At 35.7% G+C, this 19672-nt stretch overlaps 1 protein-coding gene across 1 annotated transcript in view; it reads right to left on the reverse strand.

Annotated features, from left to right (window-relative positions):
- Window positions 1–19672, reverse strand: part of LOC126977220 (kinesin-like protein KIF13B) — a 168623-nt gene that overhangs the window by 7181 nt on the left and 141770 nt on the right. The window contains exons 25-37 of the mRNA XM_050825933.1: window positions 19289–19480; window positions 18334–18478; window positions 17119–17267; window positions 15537–15682; window positions 12490–12531; window positions 10860–11034; window positions 9483–9497; window positions 7819–7884; window positions 5568–5698; window positions 3348–3474; window positions 1051–1494; window positions 792–910; window positions 352–481 (exon numbers count right to left, since the gene is read on the reverse strand). Coding sequence (XP_050681890.1) covers window positions 352–481; window positions 792–910; window positions 1051–1494; window positions 3348–3474; window positions 5568–5698; window positions 7819–7884; window positions 9483–9497; window positions 10860–11034; window positions 12490–12531; window positions 15537–15682; window positions 17119–17267; window positions 18334–18478; window positions 19289–19480 — 1881 coding nt within the window. The remainder of the gene's footprint in view (window positions 1–351; window positions 482–791; window positions 911–1050; window positions 1495–3347; window positions 3475–5567; window positions 5699–7818; window positions 7885–9482; window positions 9498–10859; window positions 11035–12489; window positions 12532–15536; window positions 15683–17118; window positions 17268–18333; window positions 18479–19288; window positions 19481–19672) is intronic.

Consider the following 19672-nt stretch of genomic DNA (forward strand, 5'->3'; position numbering starts at 1 on the left):
ATAAAATATTATAAAAGTAACATTGAGCTAAGTATATCAGTATATACCAGATATACGACTGGGTGGCGCCTATGCACAGAATGCCGGCTAGGTTATGGGTACTACAACGGCGCCTATTTCTGCCTGCGCAGTGAGCTAGTGAAATTACTGGGCAAATGAGACTTAACAGCTTATGTCTCAAGGTGACGAGCACAATTGTAGTGCCTCTTAGAATTTGAGTTTTACAAGAATCCTGAGCGGCACTGCATTGTAATGGGCATGACGTATCAATTACCATCAGTTGAACGTCCTGCTCGTCTCGTCACTTATTGTCTTAAAAAAATTTTGGGCAAGCGGTAAGTGAATAATAACCGTGCAATATCCGCTCGGTGGAGGAGGCAGGAGTGTGTCGGAGAGCGCGCTGATGATGCTCCGTGCGGCTGGCGGCCGGGTACGACGACCGAGATGCGTTCCTGTTGGAGCTTGGTCGACGACGGACCACCTGATACCAATCAATATGGACATATTATCATTTCAGTTCATACTTCAAAAATGTAGCTTATATCTTACATAATTATACGCTAATTTATAAAACCCTGATATCTCGTGTAGGACAACTGCCGGGATTCGAACAAACAAACTAATAAGACATCAATAAACCAATAACCATTCACCCACTCTAGCCATCTGTGGTGGAAAAGGCTTCTGCGAGCATTGGAAAAATAGCACTTCTTCCATTTATTGCAGACTGCAACGGGAAACCACTGCAATTTATTTGATGATGTGATTATATATATGATTGTGATCGTTACCTTCCCCGCGGGCAGCGAGGTATTCGTAGGTGAGTCACTGTCCCCCACCGAGGAGGTCTCCCGGCTGCCCGCCTCCTGGCTGGAATGCTCTGAGCTCACCGACTCCACTTCCACCTCGCCTGTTGGCACAAAACCTTTATTAAAACTAAGACTGCATATGATGTTATACTGCATACGTCGAGAACTTACACTTTCCATTAGATTATATTATGGTAACCGCCAAAATCATAATTGGATACAAGAAAAATATAGTTCTTACCGAAGGAACTATCGTGTGTAGTCTCTCCATTAACATGCTCAGTCACAACTTTACTGGGGCTGCACGAACCATGATCCTCTACAGGGATCGCACCCAGCGGATCAAGAATCGGACCTTCGCTTTCTTCTTTCAATATCTCTTCACAATCTCTCAAGAATGGATTTATCCTATTCCTCGAGCCGGGAGTAAATACGGGCGTCTTCGCCTTTTCGTAGGCGACATCTTCGAGTTCGTTCTTCGATTCGACGATATCGTTCTTTAGATCTGTGATATCGCTCCTCAGCTCGCTTATCTCGTTCCGGAGGCCGGCCACTGATGTCTTCGTCCGGCTTATGTGCGTATACTCGGTCGCCCGGTCGAAGTCCGGTGTGTCGTCTACCGACATGCTGCGGATCGATAGTGTGTCGTCGTTCGTGAGATTTGTCGTCGATACCGCCTGTGACCCTGGAATCGTGTAGAAGAGGTTTAGATTAGAATTCACAATAAGTAATGCCCACCCGAACTTAGCGCTCTGGCTTATATAGGGCAAGACCGTGTACCGTGATAATGCTACCACGTTTAGTTGGCACTACTGTAGTGCCAACTAATTTACACAAATCAAATTAAGCAAAGATCTTAATATTATGTGCTACATTATACCTTATTATTTCTAATCACAATAATAATTATATTAAATAATATTTAAATATTAACAGAAATTTAATAAATGTAATTATTAATTGGGATATCTTATGGCAGTTCGTGACGTTAGTAGCGATTGATAACACACCAAGCTGACAATCGTTATGAAGGTTTCGCCTTCCGCTTTTCATTAACCTATTTTTTACTATTTACCTATTTATAACATTATTCCAATTTGCATAAAGAACTATTTTTCAAATACAATAAAGCCCTGAAAAATTCTGAGTTTATTCATTACAAACACTATTTTTTTATAGGCTTCCAATAAGCTGGGCGTCACAAATAGAGTACGGCTATACATCAAGCCGGTCCACATTCTAGCGCTCTACAAAGCGCAGGTCCGGCCACATATTATGGATTATTGCTGTCATCTCTGGTCTGGCTCACCCCAGTATCAATCTTTTGACCGGTACAACGCAGTGCTGCTCAAATAGTCGGGGATGCAGGGCTCTGTGACCGGCTAGTTAACCTGACGTTGCGTAGAGACGTCGCTTCATTGTGTGTCTTCTGCTGCACTAGGCTTCCGCTTCTCTAGCCCGGGTAGTATTCTGAAGAGCTGTTTGACCTGTTTTTGCCGCCAAATTCACTCTAGGAAGCGTTCATCACATCAATAATAATTATTATGCTAGAAAAAGAGTATCCTTATTAGCCTCTTAATAATAGTCTCCAATAATTGAAACAGAAAAAGATATACTTGAATGTTGTGCTATTTTTATTCCATAAAAAAAATACCATAAACGCTGAGCCACGTGTCGAAAAAACAATCACATTTACGATTTATATTATATATGACGAGGAAAGAGCATTCATATTCTTTTTAAATGGTGTGACGTCACAATTATTGATTTGCTGGTGATCACTCATAATTGGATCATCGAAAGAAAACTGCTCGAGTATTTGATAACCTTCGTATATTCCACGGGCAGCGTTAAGACGCCCCAAAGAGGTCCGTACCGTACGACAGCCCGAGCTCGAATGCATTTATTGTCGACCGTATGGCCGTAATTATAGGGCTGTATGCACGTGCACGTGTTTTCAATTCAAATTGTTTTTTACAGGTATTTCACATCACAACGTAATCAAAGAATGATATTTTTTAACTAATTTTAACTAAAATTGTTACACTGAATTATTCTCGTTTTTATAATAGGTGTGTTGTAGTATTTGCGCCGATATATATTATTATAATATATTATTGACATGCGATTATAATCCCCTTTATTACACTATCCAACTGCTTATATACTAGTTGGAGAGATGAGTGTGTGCATATGTATAAAGGTAATGCAGTAGTGTGTGTATTACCTTTATACACACATACTAGCTGTTCCCGCCCGCTGCGCTGGGCGAATTTTAAAAGGAAATAAATTAATGAAGGAACGTTGGAATTCGAGAAATAAGGCTTATGCCTTATTTCTCGAATTCGATGTGAAATTTATGATGGTATAAACCATCTAGGATAAATTTCACATCGAATGGTGGTAGTTTCATGTCGATACGATCAGTAGTTTAGAGGTGATTGAGCCTCAAAGACCATTTTCATTATATATGTATAGATATATATATATATATATATATATATATATATCGACTACAGACATGTTAGACACACTCACCATAGCCACTGGAGGACAGCGACGGTGAGTTCTTGCTGGTCCCTCGCTCGCAGGCCAGCTCGTGGAGTGAATCCAGCGTCTTTGACGTTGGCAGGAACGCGCGCGATGTGGCGCGAGATCTTGTTCTCTGCAATCACATAAAAAACAATCTTTTTATTTAAGTGAAACTTCTTTGCGCTCATGAACGTAAAATTTTTACGTATGAAACGCAATAATTGAGCGAAGCTGAGCGGAGCTTTCACCGGGTGACTCCAATTGATTTCTGTGTTCCATTCCTGGACCGATTTTTGAACTCATAGAAAGCTTTCGAAATTTTCTAGGTTATAGTCGAGACAGATTTTTGAATTTAGACTTGATTCAATTATTGTAATTAAAAACAAACATGAACAGATAATTCGAAATTAGCACTCGCAATTTATATTTATTTAAAAATTGAGTCGATTCGTCAAATCACAATAAGTTTTAATTGTTTTCTTTTTGTACACAGACTAAGTTTACCTCGCTTCGCTCATATATACGCCGCAGCGGAAGCGGTACGACGAGCGACTGCGGCATCCTAGTAATCATATTAGTGACACAAAAATGTGGGATGTTTTTGTCCATGAAGAGGTTGTTTGCCACTCATCATTTGAGAAATTCATAAACTATTTTTCATAAATTCTCCATTCTAAATTTTATTAAAAAAAATTCTAATATTGACAAAAAACACAAAAATTTAATTTAATGTCATTTGAGATTTCAATCAATTATTTTTCATTAAATATAAAATATGTCATAAATTCTCTTTATGCGCAATTTTTTTTTTTTTAAGTATGATCTAAGCGCCTACTTGTTCTAGCCAGTTTTAGAACATGATTATGCCCAAGTTCAGAATAGTTGGGAGTAAAGCAGTGTCTGAAAATAAGCTAACATCTAACGTTGTTGGACGAGGTTATGCAAGAGGCTGTCACAACCTATATTTACCTTTTCATCATTAAAAAGTTATGCACGTAAGCATAATAGCAATAATTTGGTACGAACTGAACCACAGCTATTAAACCAAATGTTTTTTATTATTTATTCTGTTTATATGTACTGCATAGTGAGGTGACCAAATATTTTATGCACAATCAAGGATATTCGTTTTCTTATGTTAAGTACAGAGTTTTCATACAAGATATATTTATAAAAGATGTACGTTTGATAAATCCAAGTCGGTCAATTGGTTAAAATTTTTAGACTAGTTTACTACTTGGTATGGTAATCGAAAGTGATTCTACGCCATATAGATTTTTTTTGAGTAAGTAGATTTCTTTTACAACGAATTATGGCACCACCGCGAGTTTTCTTTGCAGTTGATCTTAAATCACGATATCATCTAAAAACGTCATAAAGTCCATCACATACTTCTCCATCTGTAAGCCAGGTATCAGCAACAATGATAATGTCATAGTCATTATACAAAATGATAAATTAAAGATCGCTTGTTTTTGTACGTAGCCCACGAACGTTCCGGTAAAATTTATTTATTTATAATAGTTTCAATTTTACACTTACATTACAGGATGAACCTAATGCGCTATTTTAGTTGTCCATAAAAATAATTACAATATGTCAAATTAATAGGTGCAATTTTAAAGCTTAGTCATTTACAATTACAGACAATGTCAATAAAAATAGTATTAGTGCATTAATAATTTGTTACCAGTACAAATAGTTTCAAAATTATTTTTATAAATATTTTTGTATTAAGTTTATGATAGCAGAGTAAATAAACATATAAGCTTGAATTTATTGCAGACGTAAGAAGGTTGTAGGACCAAACGTGATCACTTTTAGATTAAAAAAGGAGGAGGTTCTCAATTCGATCGGTAACTTTCTTTATCTATATACACCGGTTACTCGGAGATTTATGATCTGATTGACGTAATTCTTCTGTAGTTCGATGCAGAATAGATGCCATTTGGTCCCATAAACATTTTTACATTAGCTTGGCCCAGTAGTTTTCATTTGATGAACATTTTTCATGATTTTTTTTTAAATCATACAATTATTTTTTGGCATCGACTTATAAGTTAAAACCTATCAATAGCACCCAATAGTATTTTATTAATTGTAAAGGTTTGTATAAGAGGTATATTAAATTAAATTTTCAGTTATTTGATACTTTTCAGTTTTTGAAGTCGGTTTTTTTTAATGTAGTTTTTTTTTTTAAATAAATTACAGTAGTAGAGAACGTACGTTGGAGCGTGAGTTGGACAGGTCGTCGGCGGTGGACTCCGGCTCGGAGTGCGAGTCGTCATCGTTGCGGCGGCCCGGCTCCTCGTGTAGTGTCGTCATCCGCAGGCTCAGCTTACCATTGGCCGGCGACGCTGTAGTTACAAACACATACTTAGGTTGGGTTGTAACGCTGACTTTAACATAGACTGCGGAATGTGTTGCACCATCATATTCCTTGGCATAGTTAAAGTTGAAAAGAGAGATATTAAGTCTATTTAGCTATTTAACATTAACAATACCTTTAACCGGCGAAGATTGGGCGGTTGCGGTTAACAATATAAAATTGTCAATTGGTGACTCTGAACTCATTTTTACTTAACCGTTACTTTAACATGTTTGTTATTGCTAAAGTTTGTTGGTGCAACCCAGCCTTACTCTTCTTTTTATTTTTATCGACTCTTTTTTTAATTTATTTAATAGCAAGGGACGCAAGTCCATATGCCAATAGCGCTTCACTATAGGCATGTTCTTACCAGATTCGCTGCCTTGACACAACGAAACTGTTTGTGCTCGATTCAATATTCATGAGTTTCAACAAGCTCTACATCAAACACTTTGCAAACTAAATCTAGTTTCATTCAAAGCAAAATCATATCGTGGCTTTTGCATAAGAGTCTTTGGCTTAAAGCATTATTGCATCTACTTGTTGAAAATCGACATTTAAAAAAACATAATTTCAAAAATAATGATTGAGTGCAATATACCTTAACAATTTAAAAAAAAAAGATGACTGTTTGAAATCATATGAGTTTTAACAGCTAATAACTAAAAATATCTACTAAGACATATATAGATAATTGCGTAAATACTTCACTTTCGTTGTTTATCTATCGGGGATCTAAAATATTAAACCGATATAACTCTGATGAGTGAATAAGCATATAAAGATGTAAGATAACCAATTACTTTAGATAAAGGTATAATATCAAGTTTGCATTACCAAATATACTTTCATTCAAGGACTCTATTCTTATCATAAATAATTTCTAATTTTGTTTTCTAACACAACAATAAATATAATGCAGAAAAAATCTACGTTCTTGTTTAGTAATTAGATTTAAAAATGGGGCAATAATATTTAAGAAACACACATGAACTCAGATAAATTATTAATCAAAGAGAAATCAATTTATAGACCTAAACCAGCCAAATAAAGTAAATCATGTAAACAATAAATTTGAAGATAAGTTGAAAATCTTTGGAAGAAATAAACTATATCAATGTCCATTTTTTCGAAACGATGACAAACCATTATTTAAAAATGAAATAAATAGAAACAATCGCACCTTCAATGAAAAGCCTACTGTCTCAAAAGATAACGTAGCTATAAATAAAACATGGCTAACAAAAAAAAAACTAGCAATTTTTACAAACCAAGAAAAGTTTCATAATTGCAAATATTAATGTGTGAATACGAATAGAATTTTGAACAATAACAGCCGATATATAAAAGTAGAAGATCCGAACTTAAATCGTCCTTCACCGAGTTGATAATAAAATTAAACTTATTTTGTAATAAATTTAGTATATTAGAAAAATATTAAAAATGGGGTTGCCAAAAAATCCTGGACAGAATATTTTTAATTATTTAAAAAAATGATTTTTTCTTATACCTGGCAACCCAGTAGTTATTTATACGTCCAGGTTAATTATAGACAACCCTACGTCTGCACATTCTATATGTTTTATACTTCTTTAAGTCCAGTATAAAATTTTCTTATTATCTTTATGTTCCAACATTCAATGAAAAACCTTTTTTTTTAATTATAAAAAATATTCTGTTGTATATTCATATAAATTTTGAGCAGATTTTTTATGGCAACCCAGTTTTAGTATATTTTCTAATATACTATTTACTATAAAATAAGTATATTTTAATATCAGCTCGGTGAAGGTCGATTAAGGTTCGGATCTTAGACTATAACACATGCTAGAATCTCGAAATTGATTTATATTAAGTAATTATTCATACCATATTCACCAGGCATAGAAAATAAAAAAAAGCCTAGAAAGAATCTGTTTACACAATGAGCAATTGTTAAATATGTTGATTTTGAAACTAAGAACACTTTAACACTACGAGAAACTAATAAAACTAAGCACCAATACGCAAATAACAAAAAACATATGGTGGAAACAAAAACAAAATTTCGAAGAAAAACAAGCCAATCTAGTGACAACTATATCTACGACTTATATGGCACCAACGTACACTTGCTGGGCGTCGGCAGTCTCAGCGAGTTCAGGTTCAAATTCAAATTAAGGAAGGTTGGTCGAGCTGAAATGGAAATGTTATTATACTTAACAATATCACATTATTATACCATACACGTAAATCCCACACATTCAGAACAAACACAAATTGTGTGATTTTATAGAATTTGCTCTGCTTATTTTGATATCACAACACTATGAACTTAGATCATTAATACGACTAGATATGACAGCTGTGAAAACGTCGAAAAAAATGTGTTTAGAGCTAACCTCTAATTAGAGTAATTCACGCACAATAACACAGTGTGATAAAAATCGCGAGTGTAATACGTAGCTTGTCACGCACACTAAAGTATTGAACCTTGTAAAGTTGTCTAACAGCAAGAAACTAGCTAGACGTATTAATTGTCTAAGACTATGAACTTACATTAAATATTTTATATGTGTTGCATATAAGTAACAAGATTAATTTACAATAAAATAACTTTTATATACCCTATTTTACCAATAAATAGGTAGTAATGTATTCAAAATACATTCACGATACAATAAAAACCACGTGCATGGATACCTACAACAACACACGTAACACGATCTAGTCCATGCGTCGATACTTCTATTATTACTTTCTTTACCTTACCTAATATACTTCCAAATATACATCTACTCGTCTCATGCACTGACTGTCACATAATACTCGTATAGTAATTCAATCTTATGTCTACGTTTTCTAATTCTACTTAACAATACTGCCCCTTCCAGTTAACAAATCGATTTAAGTGTCGAAAAACGTAAGGCGTTCAATAAAGTGAACATAGGTATAGTGCACCAAAATGCATCTGTTGTATACGACAACACACCTATTATAAAAACGACAATAATTCAGATTAACAGTTTTAGTTCAAATTAATTCATAAATCATCATTTGATTACACTGTGATGTGAAATAGTTAAAAAACATTAATCAAAAACACGTGCATGTGCACCGAGTCCTATAAATACGGCCATACTGTCAACACTCGTGACATTCGTGCTCGAGAGTTGAGCTGTCGTACTGACCTCTCTGGAACGTCGTCCTCGTGGAATATACGAAGGTGATCAAATACTTCTTGCTATTTTCTTTCGATGATCCAATTTCTAGTGATCACCAGCAAGTCAACAATTGTGACTTGACAATATTTCAGAGCTTGCACCTAATCCTCACTATTTATTGAACGCCCCTCGTCTTAATCTTAACCCGACTATTCGAATAAAATTCCAATTCATCTTTACTTTTATTATCTTTAAGCGTGGTCTGCCGTTCAGTGTAACGACAGAATACCTAAGTGGGAAGGAGATGGAAATAATAACAGATCATGCTTATTACATGCAAATGAAAGAGACACGCAAACAAACATTTATTAACACAAACACGTAAGCCTGCTGGGTACTCGGAGCCTTAGTATCATTGCCTAACGTCCAACCAATCCAAAACGAAGATACTATTTTCTAAATTTAATTTGGAAGTCTCCCGCCAATTATCACTAACAGCCAATACCCACTATTGAGTTAAGATAACACAAAACAGCACAACTAAGTTTATCAGTCAATTTTGATATTGCATTCGTCTATTTCTGCCATTCAATTGTCATTTCCAATTTAGTAGGTTTGTCACCTTATTACCTGATAGGAACGAGCCTGAAGATTGCAAGGGTCAAGATGTAAAAAAAATATTAGTTCAAACTGGGAATAAATTTCGATCTTTCTCGATAGAATTTCTTATGTAACGATTACCAAAGTTTCTTTTAGAATAAATAAATACATGTTAATGACGCGACATCTTATCTAATGGTCCCAATCATTGGCAGCACTTAATCATGTAGTCCGTTATTGTATTAAGGTAATCTCAATGAGTTTGAATAAAATTGATGAGAGATAGTAAGGTATGAAGATAGATATTAATAAATATATTGACTGGAGAACAGCGTTGCCACGAAGCAAGTAAAAATAAATGTAAAATAAAGTCTAGTGGATGTAATGTTTCGTGTGTTATGCGGGATTTAGATAGGAGAAAATAAATTATTAATATCTCTATATGTTATGGCTTCGGCTAACAGTTAATGTGCGTGGGTCGACTGTATGATATTAGTGCTACACTAGTCAATTTTAGTGAACTATTGCCTATCAACAACGTACTTCTAAAACATTGGCCACTAACGTAATTTTTTTGTATATCTTACTATATTATGGATTTAGCAGCTTTATCAAATCGTGCAGGTATGAGACCTTCCATTAGTGTATACAGTACAGTACAAAAACGCTACTCCAAAAAAATGTCTGTGTATGTACCTAACCTAATCAACAAGTGACCGAGAATTCATCATTACTCTGTGTCACTCGACTCTCATCTTCTCTCACTTCTATTTTTCTAATATGGCCTCTTTCATTCATGCTGTTTTATTCTCTATTGATAAATGGTAATTTAGAGATTAGAATGTTCTATAGTAATTCAAATTATTTCTATATCGACACTATCTTGTAGTTCTCCTAAAAACAATGCATGTTTCTCTACTTGGACTGTGCACTAAATAGGGCTTGGTAAATATTAAAATTACTTTAATGATGCACAAAACTGAGTTCGTTAATAAAATACTTTACATACTAAAAATTACTAACTAGAAGGTATGTGTCAGGGTAATGCAAAACATAACTTTTGTGTAAATGTAAAAATGTGAATAAGTTAACATAATAAATGAAAATAGTACAATAAATTATTATTAATAGGACAAAATATGTAAGAGATTATTATGACGAAGAAAAATAATTGTCAGCGCACGATCTGTTTTATTTCATAACTTAATTCTAATATGTACCCATCTAGGGACTAAAAAAAGAGATAATTTTAAATTCATACACACCTATAAATATTATAATTATAAATTAAGAACATACTTGAACATGTAGCAAAACATTTAACAAATGACCTAAAAATACCTTAAACGAACGAATAAATATTATTATTAATATAGATGTAAAACTTTGAAATGCGAGTCAACTCACCTAGGCCGAATGGTTTAGTGGGCGTGACAGTATCGGGGTCATTGTGCGCTACCGGTGAGTACGAGTGTCTATGGGCGGGGCGTCGCGGAGTATCGTCCGCCAAGTCCGCGACGCTTCCCGAGCGCGCCGACGATAGCCCCGACAACGACTCAAATGACGAGTCCAAACGCATCACCTATGAAAGTGATTATTAGAATACACCAAATGTATAAACCTTCCTTACAATCCCGTGTAATTGGGCGTAATTCCAGAAAAACGTTTCAAACCACAATCATATCGAAATTGAGTTAAGAACACAAAACTGGTCACGTGATTCATATTAACGGACTGACAAAAAAAGGCAGCCCTACTGTCCTCTTTAAATGACACCATGAATTAGCCCAACCCACATGTATGGAATACACTAATATTTATTAAATTTTAAACACGAATTTCTTAAATTGTTTGTGGCTTGGAACGTTTTTCAGGAACCACGTCCAATTGTAAAACAGTGTTGTGACCTGATTGTGACAGTAATGTAGAAGATTTGGAGGATCTGAATTCGTTCAGTAGTTACAGTCGAAAATATATTTTCAATAAAATTGTTTCCAAGAAACCTTGACCAACCCGAAGTGAATTGCAGTGATGTGCCTCTTACACAATACATTCATTAATTTTTTTACAACATTACATTAAATTATGCTCATAACCGCTAACAGCTACTAATATAATTAAAGCACAATTTCGCAGTAATAAATATAACATAAGAGAAAGCTAGCTGGAAATGAAAATGCAAGGACATAGAACATGCCAAATGTTGCTAAATCAATACACCTTATACATTCTAATAGTCCTGTCTAAATAACAATTATCTAATGAACTATATGAATAGCTCTATTCAATTTAAACTAAAATGATTCTACAATGAATAAGTTCCTTCTGAATACCTATATATAATTTGTTTAATCGATTGATACATTTTTAAAACCTTACGAATTATACATAAAACAGCAAAGACGTATTGTGAACAACATTTTTTATTTTTCAATAGTTTTCAGTTAAATTTTACTTAGTTAAGTTAATTATTATATTATGATTTCCGACTTCTACTTGCAAAGACAATATGTGTTTATATATTATAACACCCAAAAATTATATGGTTAATAATTCGTGTACGAATTAATTCAATTAAATTTATTTTTATTGAAGTTGTACTTCCTCAGGCGCGTTATGAAAAAATGATGAGAGTGAAATTTTAAGATGCGCGCGCAACACTGTATCACAAAAGTTAAAGGTTGAAGTTCGTTCCTAAAATATTCATTTTTTGGATTCTTCGTCCATTATCAGGACAGGCAAAGGGTTCAAGCCCATACAGCCGTATTCATTATTCAATAATTAATTGTCAAAGCCATCTTTAGCGTAGAATAGCACGAGGAATAAATCATTTTAATGATTTTTGCTTCGTTAGGCCAAAGAAGTATAACTTCTTGCGTGCATACATAAGTACACACACACTTTTTCATTAAAGTAAGAACATGTGATAGTTCCGAACGAGATATAAGACACAAGAGTGTTGTAGAAAATAGAGCGAGAAACGATAATGTGAAATGCAACATTGATGCGACTGAGATGCACATGCGGGCTGACTCACGTTCGATCCGTTCTTGCAGGCGGTCTCGATTGGCTGCGACAGCTGCGACCGTGCGACAACACAATCGTTAACAATTGCATACACGAGCGACGCAACGAATAAGTACTTAATATTCGGTGTACAACATCGATATACTTGAATCTCGATTATCCGGGTCCGTCCGAAAGCGATAGCTAGATCTTTTAAACTGTTATGCAAACAACTTATATGTCTATATAATAATAGGACAATTGCACCGGATAATTGCGATTCCATTTTAAATTATGCTTTGATCCTGTATAATGTATTTCTTGTTATTTAAAGCTAACAACAGTATTGCAAAGTATGTAGTAGTAAAAATAAAAGGTAAACATAGATAAAATATATATAAACCTAGTCTCGGCCATATGTTTTTTTAATCTGTCTGGCCACGAATCTATGAATTTACGCACAGCTCCCGTGCGAAATTTAAACACTACTTATTCTAGAGAAAATAAATATAGATTTATAGAATATATCGTAACAGGGTGAACTTATCAAGTGGGTATGACCAAATCCAAAACTATGAGAAATAATAGCAAAAAGTAATCATAATAGTTTCGAGTCCGTTTCAAATACATCATTGGATTCTTGAAAAAGAAATATTCCTAGACAGGAATCGAACCAATTGATTTTGAAAAAAAAATGGATTGATTTTCATTAATATTAATATATTAACGCCGTTTTAACTCTGATAGATACAACAGATTACTATAATAATTATGAACTGAAATAAAAACCCTAACTTAACATTACATTTATTGGTTCCAAAATTTATATTACCTACTGTAGCATGTTGAATAATTCCACGTTTTGTTTATAATTTCGCTAGTGAAAACAATTACGTATCACGTCACATACCTATAAGCATATAATTTTTATGCGTTTTTCTCATATCACTTATTAAAACAGTATTGAAAAACGAATCAAAATTATGCTAGCGTGAGTGCTAAAAAGCCGAATACATCATAAAATTATCGTTGTGTAAATAAATAAATACATTTTCATTTTAATAGCGTGTTACATCTTTTTTGCAGTGTAAGACACTGTCCTGTATACCACTGGACAGGCTGTTTGACAGCAAATTTTTTGTGCCACTCCAGTCCAGTGGTGAATAGTAGGTAGGTGGTCAGTGAGTGTCTTACCTTTTCCTAAATTAAAAGTTCAAATTGTTAGTAACATCGATTAGCGCAGCAAGTTAATAGCGTTTTGTAAAGCACAATATCAACGCCGTATAGCACGTGAGAGAACAATGATATAAACACATAGTTCGGTAAGCGGACGCGACATAACTGAGGATAGTTTCTCACCACGCAACGCGACTCGTTTCCCTGATCGATAACGTTCGTTTCGTACGCGGCGTGCCCTTGCAAAGTCGACACGTATTGCACGACATATCGTGTCGCGTCGCATATCGTACGGAATGCGTCGCGTCGTGAGAAAGCACCCTGAAAACAGATTTGCGTGGACTGCGGGTGTAACATATTGTCCGTTACTCTTCAGAGTGGGTGGAACAACGTCTTAACCATTTAATAGCTTTTAATACATATACATATTATGTACAACTAGTTATTATTGCAATAATACAAAATATCAAATAATTCGAATCAATGTTATAAGGTTCAAGATAAGGTCCACTATTAACGAATAAGTTTGCATATTTTATTTGTAATAAATATGTTAAACATACAAAATCATTTGTGAAAATTTAATGTTGGGAGTATTGAAAAACGTTGTTACATCCACAACTGGTGCTTTTTATATCCGAAACTATTAGTTTAGGTCTTGCGAACAAAATATGGAATAGCAAAGCAATTTCATAATTTATTTTATCAGTGATTTCCACATAATTTACTAAACCATTTATATTATTTTTATTACAATAAATATTAATATGGTATAGCAATTATACCTATCATTGTGATACATAAAATTACAGTAGAGGATGACTATAAAAAAAGATTATAATAAACTTAGTTTCTTAAAAATCAGAATGAAAAATTAACTCTATTATGATGATAACAAGGTAACATTATCGCTTATGTAGTTAATAAATAATTTCCTTTCATTAACTCCTTTGGTGTGTGGTTGGTGTCACCACAATTATAAATATTTTCTCGGCTATATTAATAAATTGAGTTGCTAATAATATAATTAAAATTTATAAATACCTTAGCATATTATGTGAAATAAAACAGTTAATTCCATGACATTTCTTTGTCTATTTCTAGGACAACGAATATTATGAACCTATGTATCCACTTTTTGTCAATTAATTTTGTGTGTTGCCAACTACTTCTGATTGAGTGTAAAATTTATGTTACAAGCTTATAATAATATATAATGGAAAATAAAAATCATATTTTATTTAGCTATTGCAAAACAAGAAGTCTTGTCTGAATGATACGACTAATAAGACAACTCTTTACCAGTTATCTCTTGTTTTGCCATACTTACTGCGGATGAGTATTTATTATTTATTTAAGTATTTAGAATATATTTGTTTGATAACGAAATTGGTAATTAAATGAATTGACTATTCTTTTAATTTAATTTTGTTAAATTTTTAAAAATAACGGCTATACAGTCAGTCAGCTAAATATAGGACCGGGATTAGATTCGATGAGAAACCCCAGAGTTTGAAACTTCTTATCGTGCGAGCGAAATATAAGATTAAGATGGTTCGGCGAAAGAAATTGACAAGTTATTAGAATATTATTTGTAATGTACCGTCCGTACAAAAATGATAAATTTTCCATTTAATTAGATTATAAAACTAACTTATTGTAGTAGGTTTTGTATACAGCCCACTATAGTAAGCGAGTCTTGGTCAATTCAAAGATTTTTTTTTGTTCTGACTGGAGAGCCATCTTATAAGTAGAAATAACATGTAGGATTCTTAACGTATCGCACCTATCTTCCTGAGACTGAAGGATTGAATATCGCTTGTCTATAATTACACCGGCACAATATTTTTTAAACCTGCCTAGTAGTAACAGACACTACTACGTTGTGTTGCGTGGCGTCACCTGCGAGAAGTTGGGCACGGAGGCAGTCTTGCGCATGGCGCCCGAGTGCGGCCGCGCCTGCTCCAGCTCCTTGACGGCCACGCTCTGCCGCAGCCGGTCCAGGGTCAGGATACTCTCCACTGCGCTCACGCCGCGAGTGTATTTCTCTGTAATTGGAGTACATTTTTGGTAATAAGGTAAGACCTTCTTTATGTGAATAAGGGACGAGACGAGCAGGACGTGCAGCCGATGGTAACTGATACGCCTTACCCGTTACAAAAACTCTGAGCGGCACTACAAATGCGCTCGTCACCTTGACACATAAAATGTTAAGTCTCATTTGACCTTCAGGCCGCAACACAAATAATGCATACACATTACTGCTTCAAATAGGCGTCGTTGTGGTACCGATTTAGCCGACATCCTGTGTGAAGAAGCCTTCCGCTGGTGTGAGCACGACTGCACTCGGTTGTTAGTGATCCGCCCGGCTTACTGCAATACATTGCCGCTCGGATTTCATGACAACCTAAGCTAAATCTGATTAGCAATGGCGCTCATAAACTTACTATTTAGATTTTCTAGACTAACCGACACGCCATTAAAACGCAAACACAAACAGCGCTTGTACTCTACAGCCTGGTGACAGAAAAAGGTGATACTGATCTAGCCTGATTAAATGACTGGGCAACATGTTAACTTGTTAACAACATGTTAACTTAACATATTATGTCTCTGTGACGAGCGCAGTTGTAGAGCCGCTCAGAATTTTTAGGGTTATTCAAGACTCCTGAGCGACACTGCATTGTAATGGGCAGGGCGTATCAAGTACCATCAGCTGAACGTCCTGCTGGTCTCGTCCGCTATTTTCATAAAAAAGGCTATATCCTCTGCAAAGTAAGTTTCCACCAATTATCACGCTGAGCTACAACTAGATGCATATAGCCTAATATATGGTATAAAAGGCGCCAGCGAAAGGATTTTCTATGCTATTATAGCAGAAAAACGTTAGAAAGGCCACAAAATTCAAAGTAATTTCTATAGAAAACGCATTATTGGTGCTGGAGATTAATAGAAACTATAAATGTCAACCATCATAAATGACAGTGACTTTGTTTGAACATATTAGATGAGCAAATATAAAACTTGTATCAATCTTCAGCACCGATTACTTCCATTAAAATTAGTAAACAAATACTCCAACGGCCGTTCCCAATATATTATCTACAGATAGAGATAAATTACTTACCTTCTACTGTCAATAACCTGAAGATGTCCCAATATACCCGATAAGTCATTCTTATTTCCTTATATTGGAACGCGCGAATTGCAATTTCCATACAAACTTCTATCGCTAGTAAGCTATATGTCATCCCATTGACAGACAGCGTGTACGGATAAGGTGAGTTACCGTCGATATGTTTATTGGGACAGAAAAGTCAACGATAGTTACGATTTTTATCACAAGTAGGCCACAACCGGAGATAGACTGAATATTGGGAGCGGCCGAAAGCTTGGTGGTCTACTTCTACACGACATTGGCAAACTTGTGGTACACCTTCCACAGAAGCCACAGTAGGAAGAATAGAATAGAATAGAAGATTACCGATGTAAGTCTCCCCGTCCGCCGCGCTGGCCCCGTCGCCGGTGGCTGCGATCTGTGCCAGACTCTCCCTCTCCTCCAGCTCTTCCGACGCCTTCGGTATGTTGGAGACCACCTCGTACGTCACGCCCGTTTGTGTAAGCTGGTCCGTTCTGTCCATTCAAATTATATTATCTATCAAGTATTAACCATTATATTATAATTAAGCGAAAATTATGCTACGTGCACGACTCACGCGATATCGATTGCAAATCTACTGCCCGCTACAGTGTTTCCAATTTCCAAAGTTTAAGACTACCCCTCGCACCAGAGGCCCGAAACGCATCTCCATGACAATGGGCAGTGATATTCACTTAATAAGATGAAACGCTTGCCCATGCGCGTCAAACTCACACACGAATAATTCTGTTGTACCTTTTAAACACCTAAAGAGATATCGGACAGATACCACGGCCAGGTCGCTGTTGGCGGTGAATTCTTTTATATAATACTCAAAGATTTGTGCAGTGCAGGAATGTTAAACATATATATATACACATAATATTATTATAAATACACGTCTAACCGCCATTTTCTATAAATCGAAGAAATAAAAATATAATAACCTAGCACATAATATCCATCAGATTAACAACCGTGGTAAAATTGCAAAATAATGACAGCTCTAACCATAGATTAAACAAAGACAACAAAATATCTAGAGTAAATAATTAATTCTGTTGTTAGCATATAAGAAGACCCACACAGTGACCAACGGCGTCCAATAGTATTATCCATCGGATTTTTGCCGTTCAATATGTCGTATTCGCGACCAGTCTAACAAAACTCTCTAAGAAAAAATCGTATCACTCGATTGTTTGAAACGTGCATCAATGATAGATTGACAGATGACGGCTATAATCTTGTAAAAAACGAAGATAATCGAAATCCACTACGTTTTAAGCAACTTTTCACTTTCAAACTAAGCCGGATTGTACTTAGTTGCCAATCGCGATTCTGTAATTACGAGTATTTCAAACTTATGTCAAAAGACTGCATGTTTCAGACCAAACTAAATTTCAATTTTTACGTAGGCAGTTTCGCCTCTTACTATGTAGTATTTACATCCTCTTTGTTGGCGACTAGTACTGCAGAAGGCGAAGAGGGCACATGTACTCCGTGCATATTTCTTACATACAGGAGCAAAGAATATTACAATACATTGCTTTCGTTTCTCACCTGACAATTCTCTTTCGTATCCGGTCAGTGAGGCTCTGTCGCTTGTATATATTGATCGCCAGTCTCTTGCGTAGGACTAGTTCCATGGGCGCGGGATGTGACAAACGAACAGTCGTTTTAACTATCAAGTAGACGCGTTCGTTCGCTGAAATTCAATTGTTAAACATACGTTACATTAATACGCACGCAAAAGTAATAAAAAAAAATAAACTGTATTAAAAAAATATATATGAAATCATCGACATTTAAAGCTTGAATTCATTGTTAATTGTGTAAAGATGCTGAATCGTGAACATGATGGTCGTGATTACTGTCATAATTATTAGTAATCGCATCAAACGATTACACCCAAACCCGGGCCCTCTAGCTCAAGGACGGGGTTGACAAACACTGGGCTATATAAGTAGTGGTCGTGTGTGTACGGAGAGATCAATTGTGTACTAGATTAAAAGTCACTATAAAACGGAAAATATGAGAAATAGCCGTACAATTAAACGTGTGTTTAATATCTATCTTCAAACCACAGCTAACGGGCGATCGCGGTAGCGCTATATTTAGAAGCTGCCCTGGTGTAAAAGTTCGCCCAACCTTGAGTAAAATACCAAGCTTTAATATGGTCTAAACTCTAACTGATAACGCATCACAAAACCATTAACCTACCAATAGTGAAATGCGATAGCACCCATCGTCAAGTCCAGCCTCCATGGCCCTGCCCGGCTTCGCTGTAAAAGCCTTTAGGGCTATCAGCACAGAGGAGGTTTTTAGTCGGGTGTTTACTCCCGAGTCCGACATATGGGCCCCGTTTCGGGGTCTTCAATACTTAAATGTATTTTTCTCCTCTCCAAAAAAAACCCTCAACAAGTGCCACTAATAATTACATTTTCAATTTAAAATGACTGTTATTACAGTGATACAGTCCACCCAGGTTGGGTACAGGAACAATAGAAGTACGTACGTTCAGTGATCCTGTTGAGGTAGTGCGAGTCGTGGATGGAGGAGTCCCAGGCGGCCACTGCGCTCACGTCCTTGTGGTGGTGGTGTACTATCTGCAGCTCGTAGAACTTGTGCCCGAGCTCCTTGGGCAGGATGGAGTTCACCCCGGCCACCGTGACCTCCTCGCCCGACCCGTGCGTCGTCAGGTCGTCCGCTGGAAATAAGAAAGAACAAGGTTTGCATTACTAGTGGGGGGCTTCTTTGCACATTATGGGTACAACAACGGCGCCTTCTGCCGTGAAGCATTATTGTGTTTCGGTCTGAAGGGCACCGTAGCTAGTGAAATTATTGGACAAACGAGGCTTAACATCTTATGTTTCAAGGTGACGAGCGCAATTGTAGTGCC

This window comes from Leptidea sinapis, chromosome 44 (assembly GCF_905404315.1).
Source record: "Leptidea sinapis chromosome 44, ilLepSina1.1, whole genome shotgun sequence".
NCBI classification, from domain to species: domain Eukaryota; kingdom Metazoa; phylum Arthropoda; class Insecta; order Lepidoptera; family Pieridae; genus Leptidea; species Leptidea sinapis.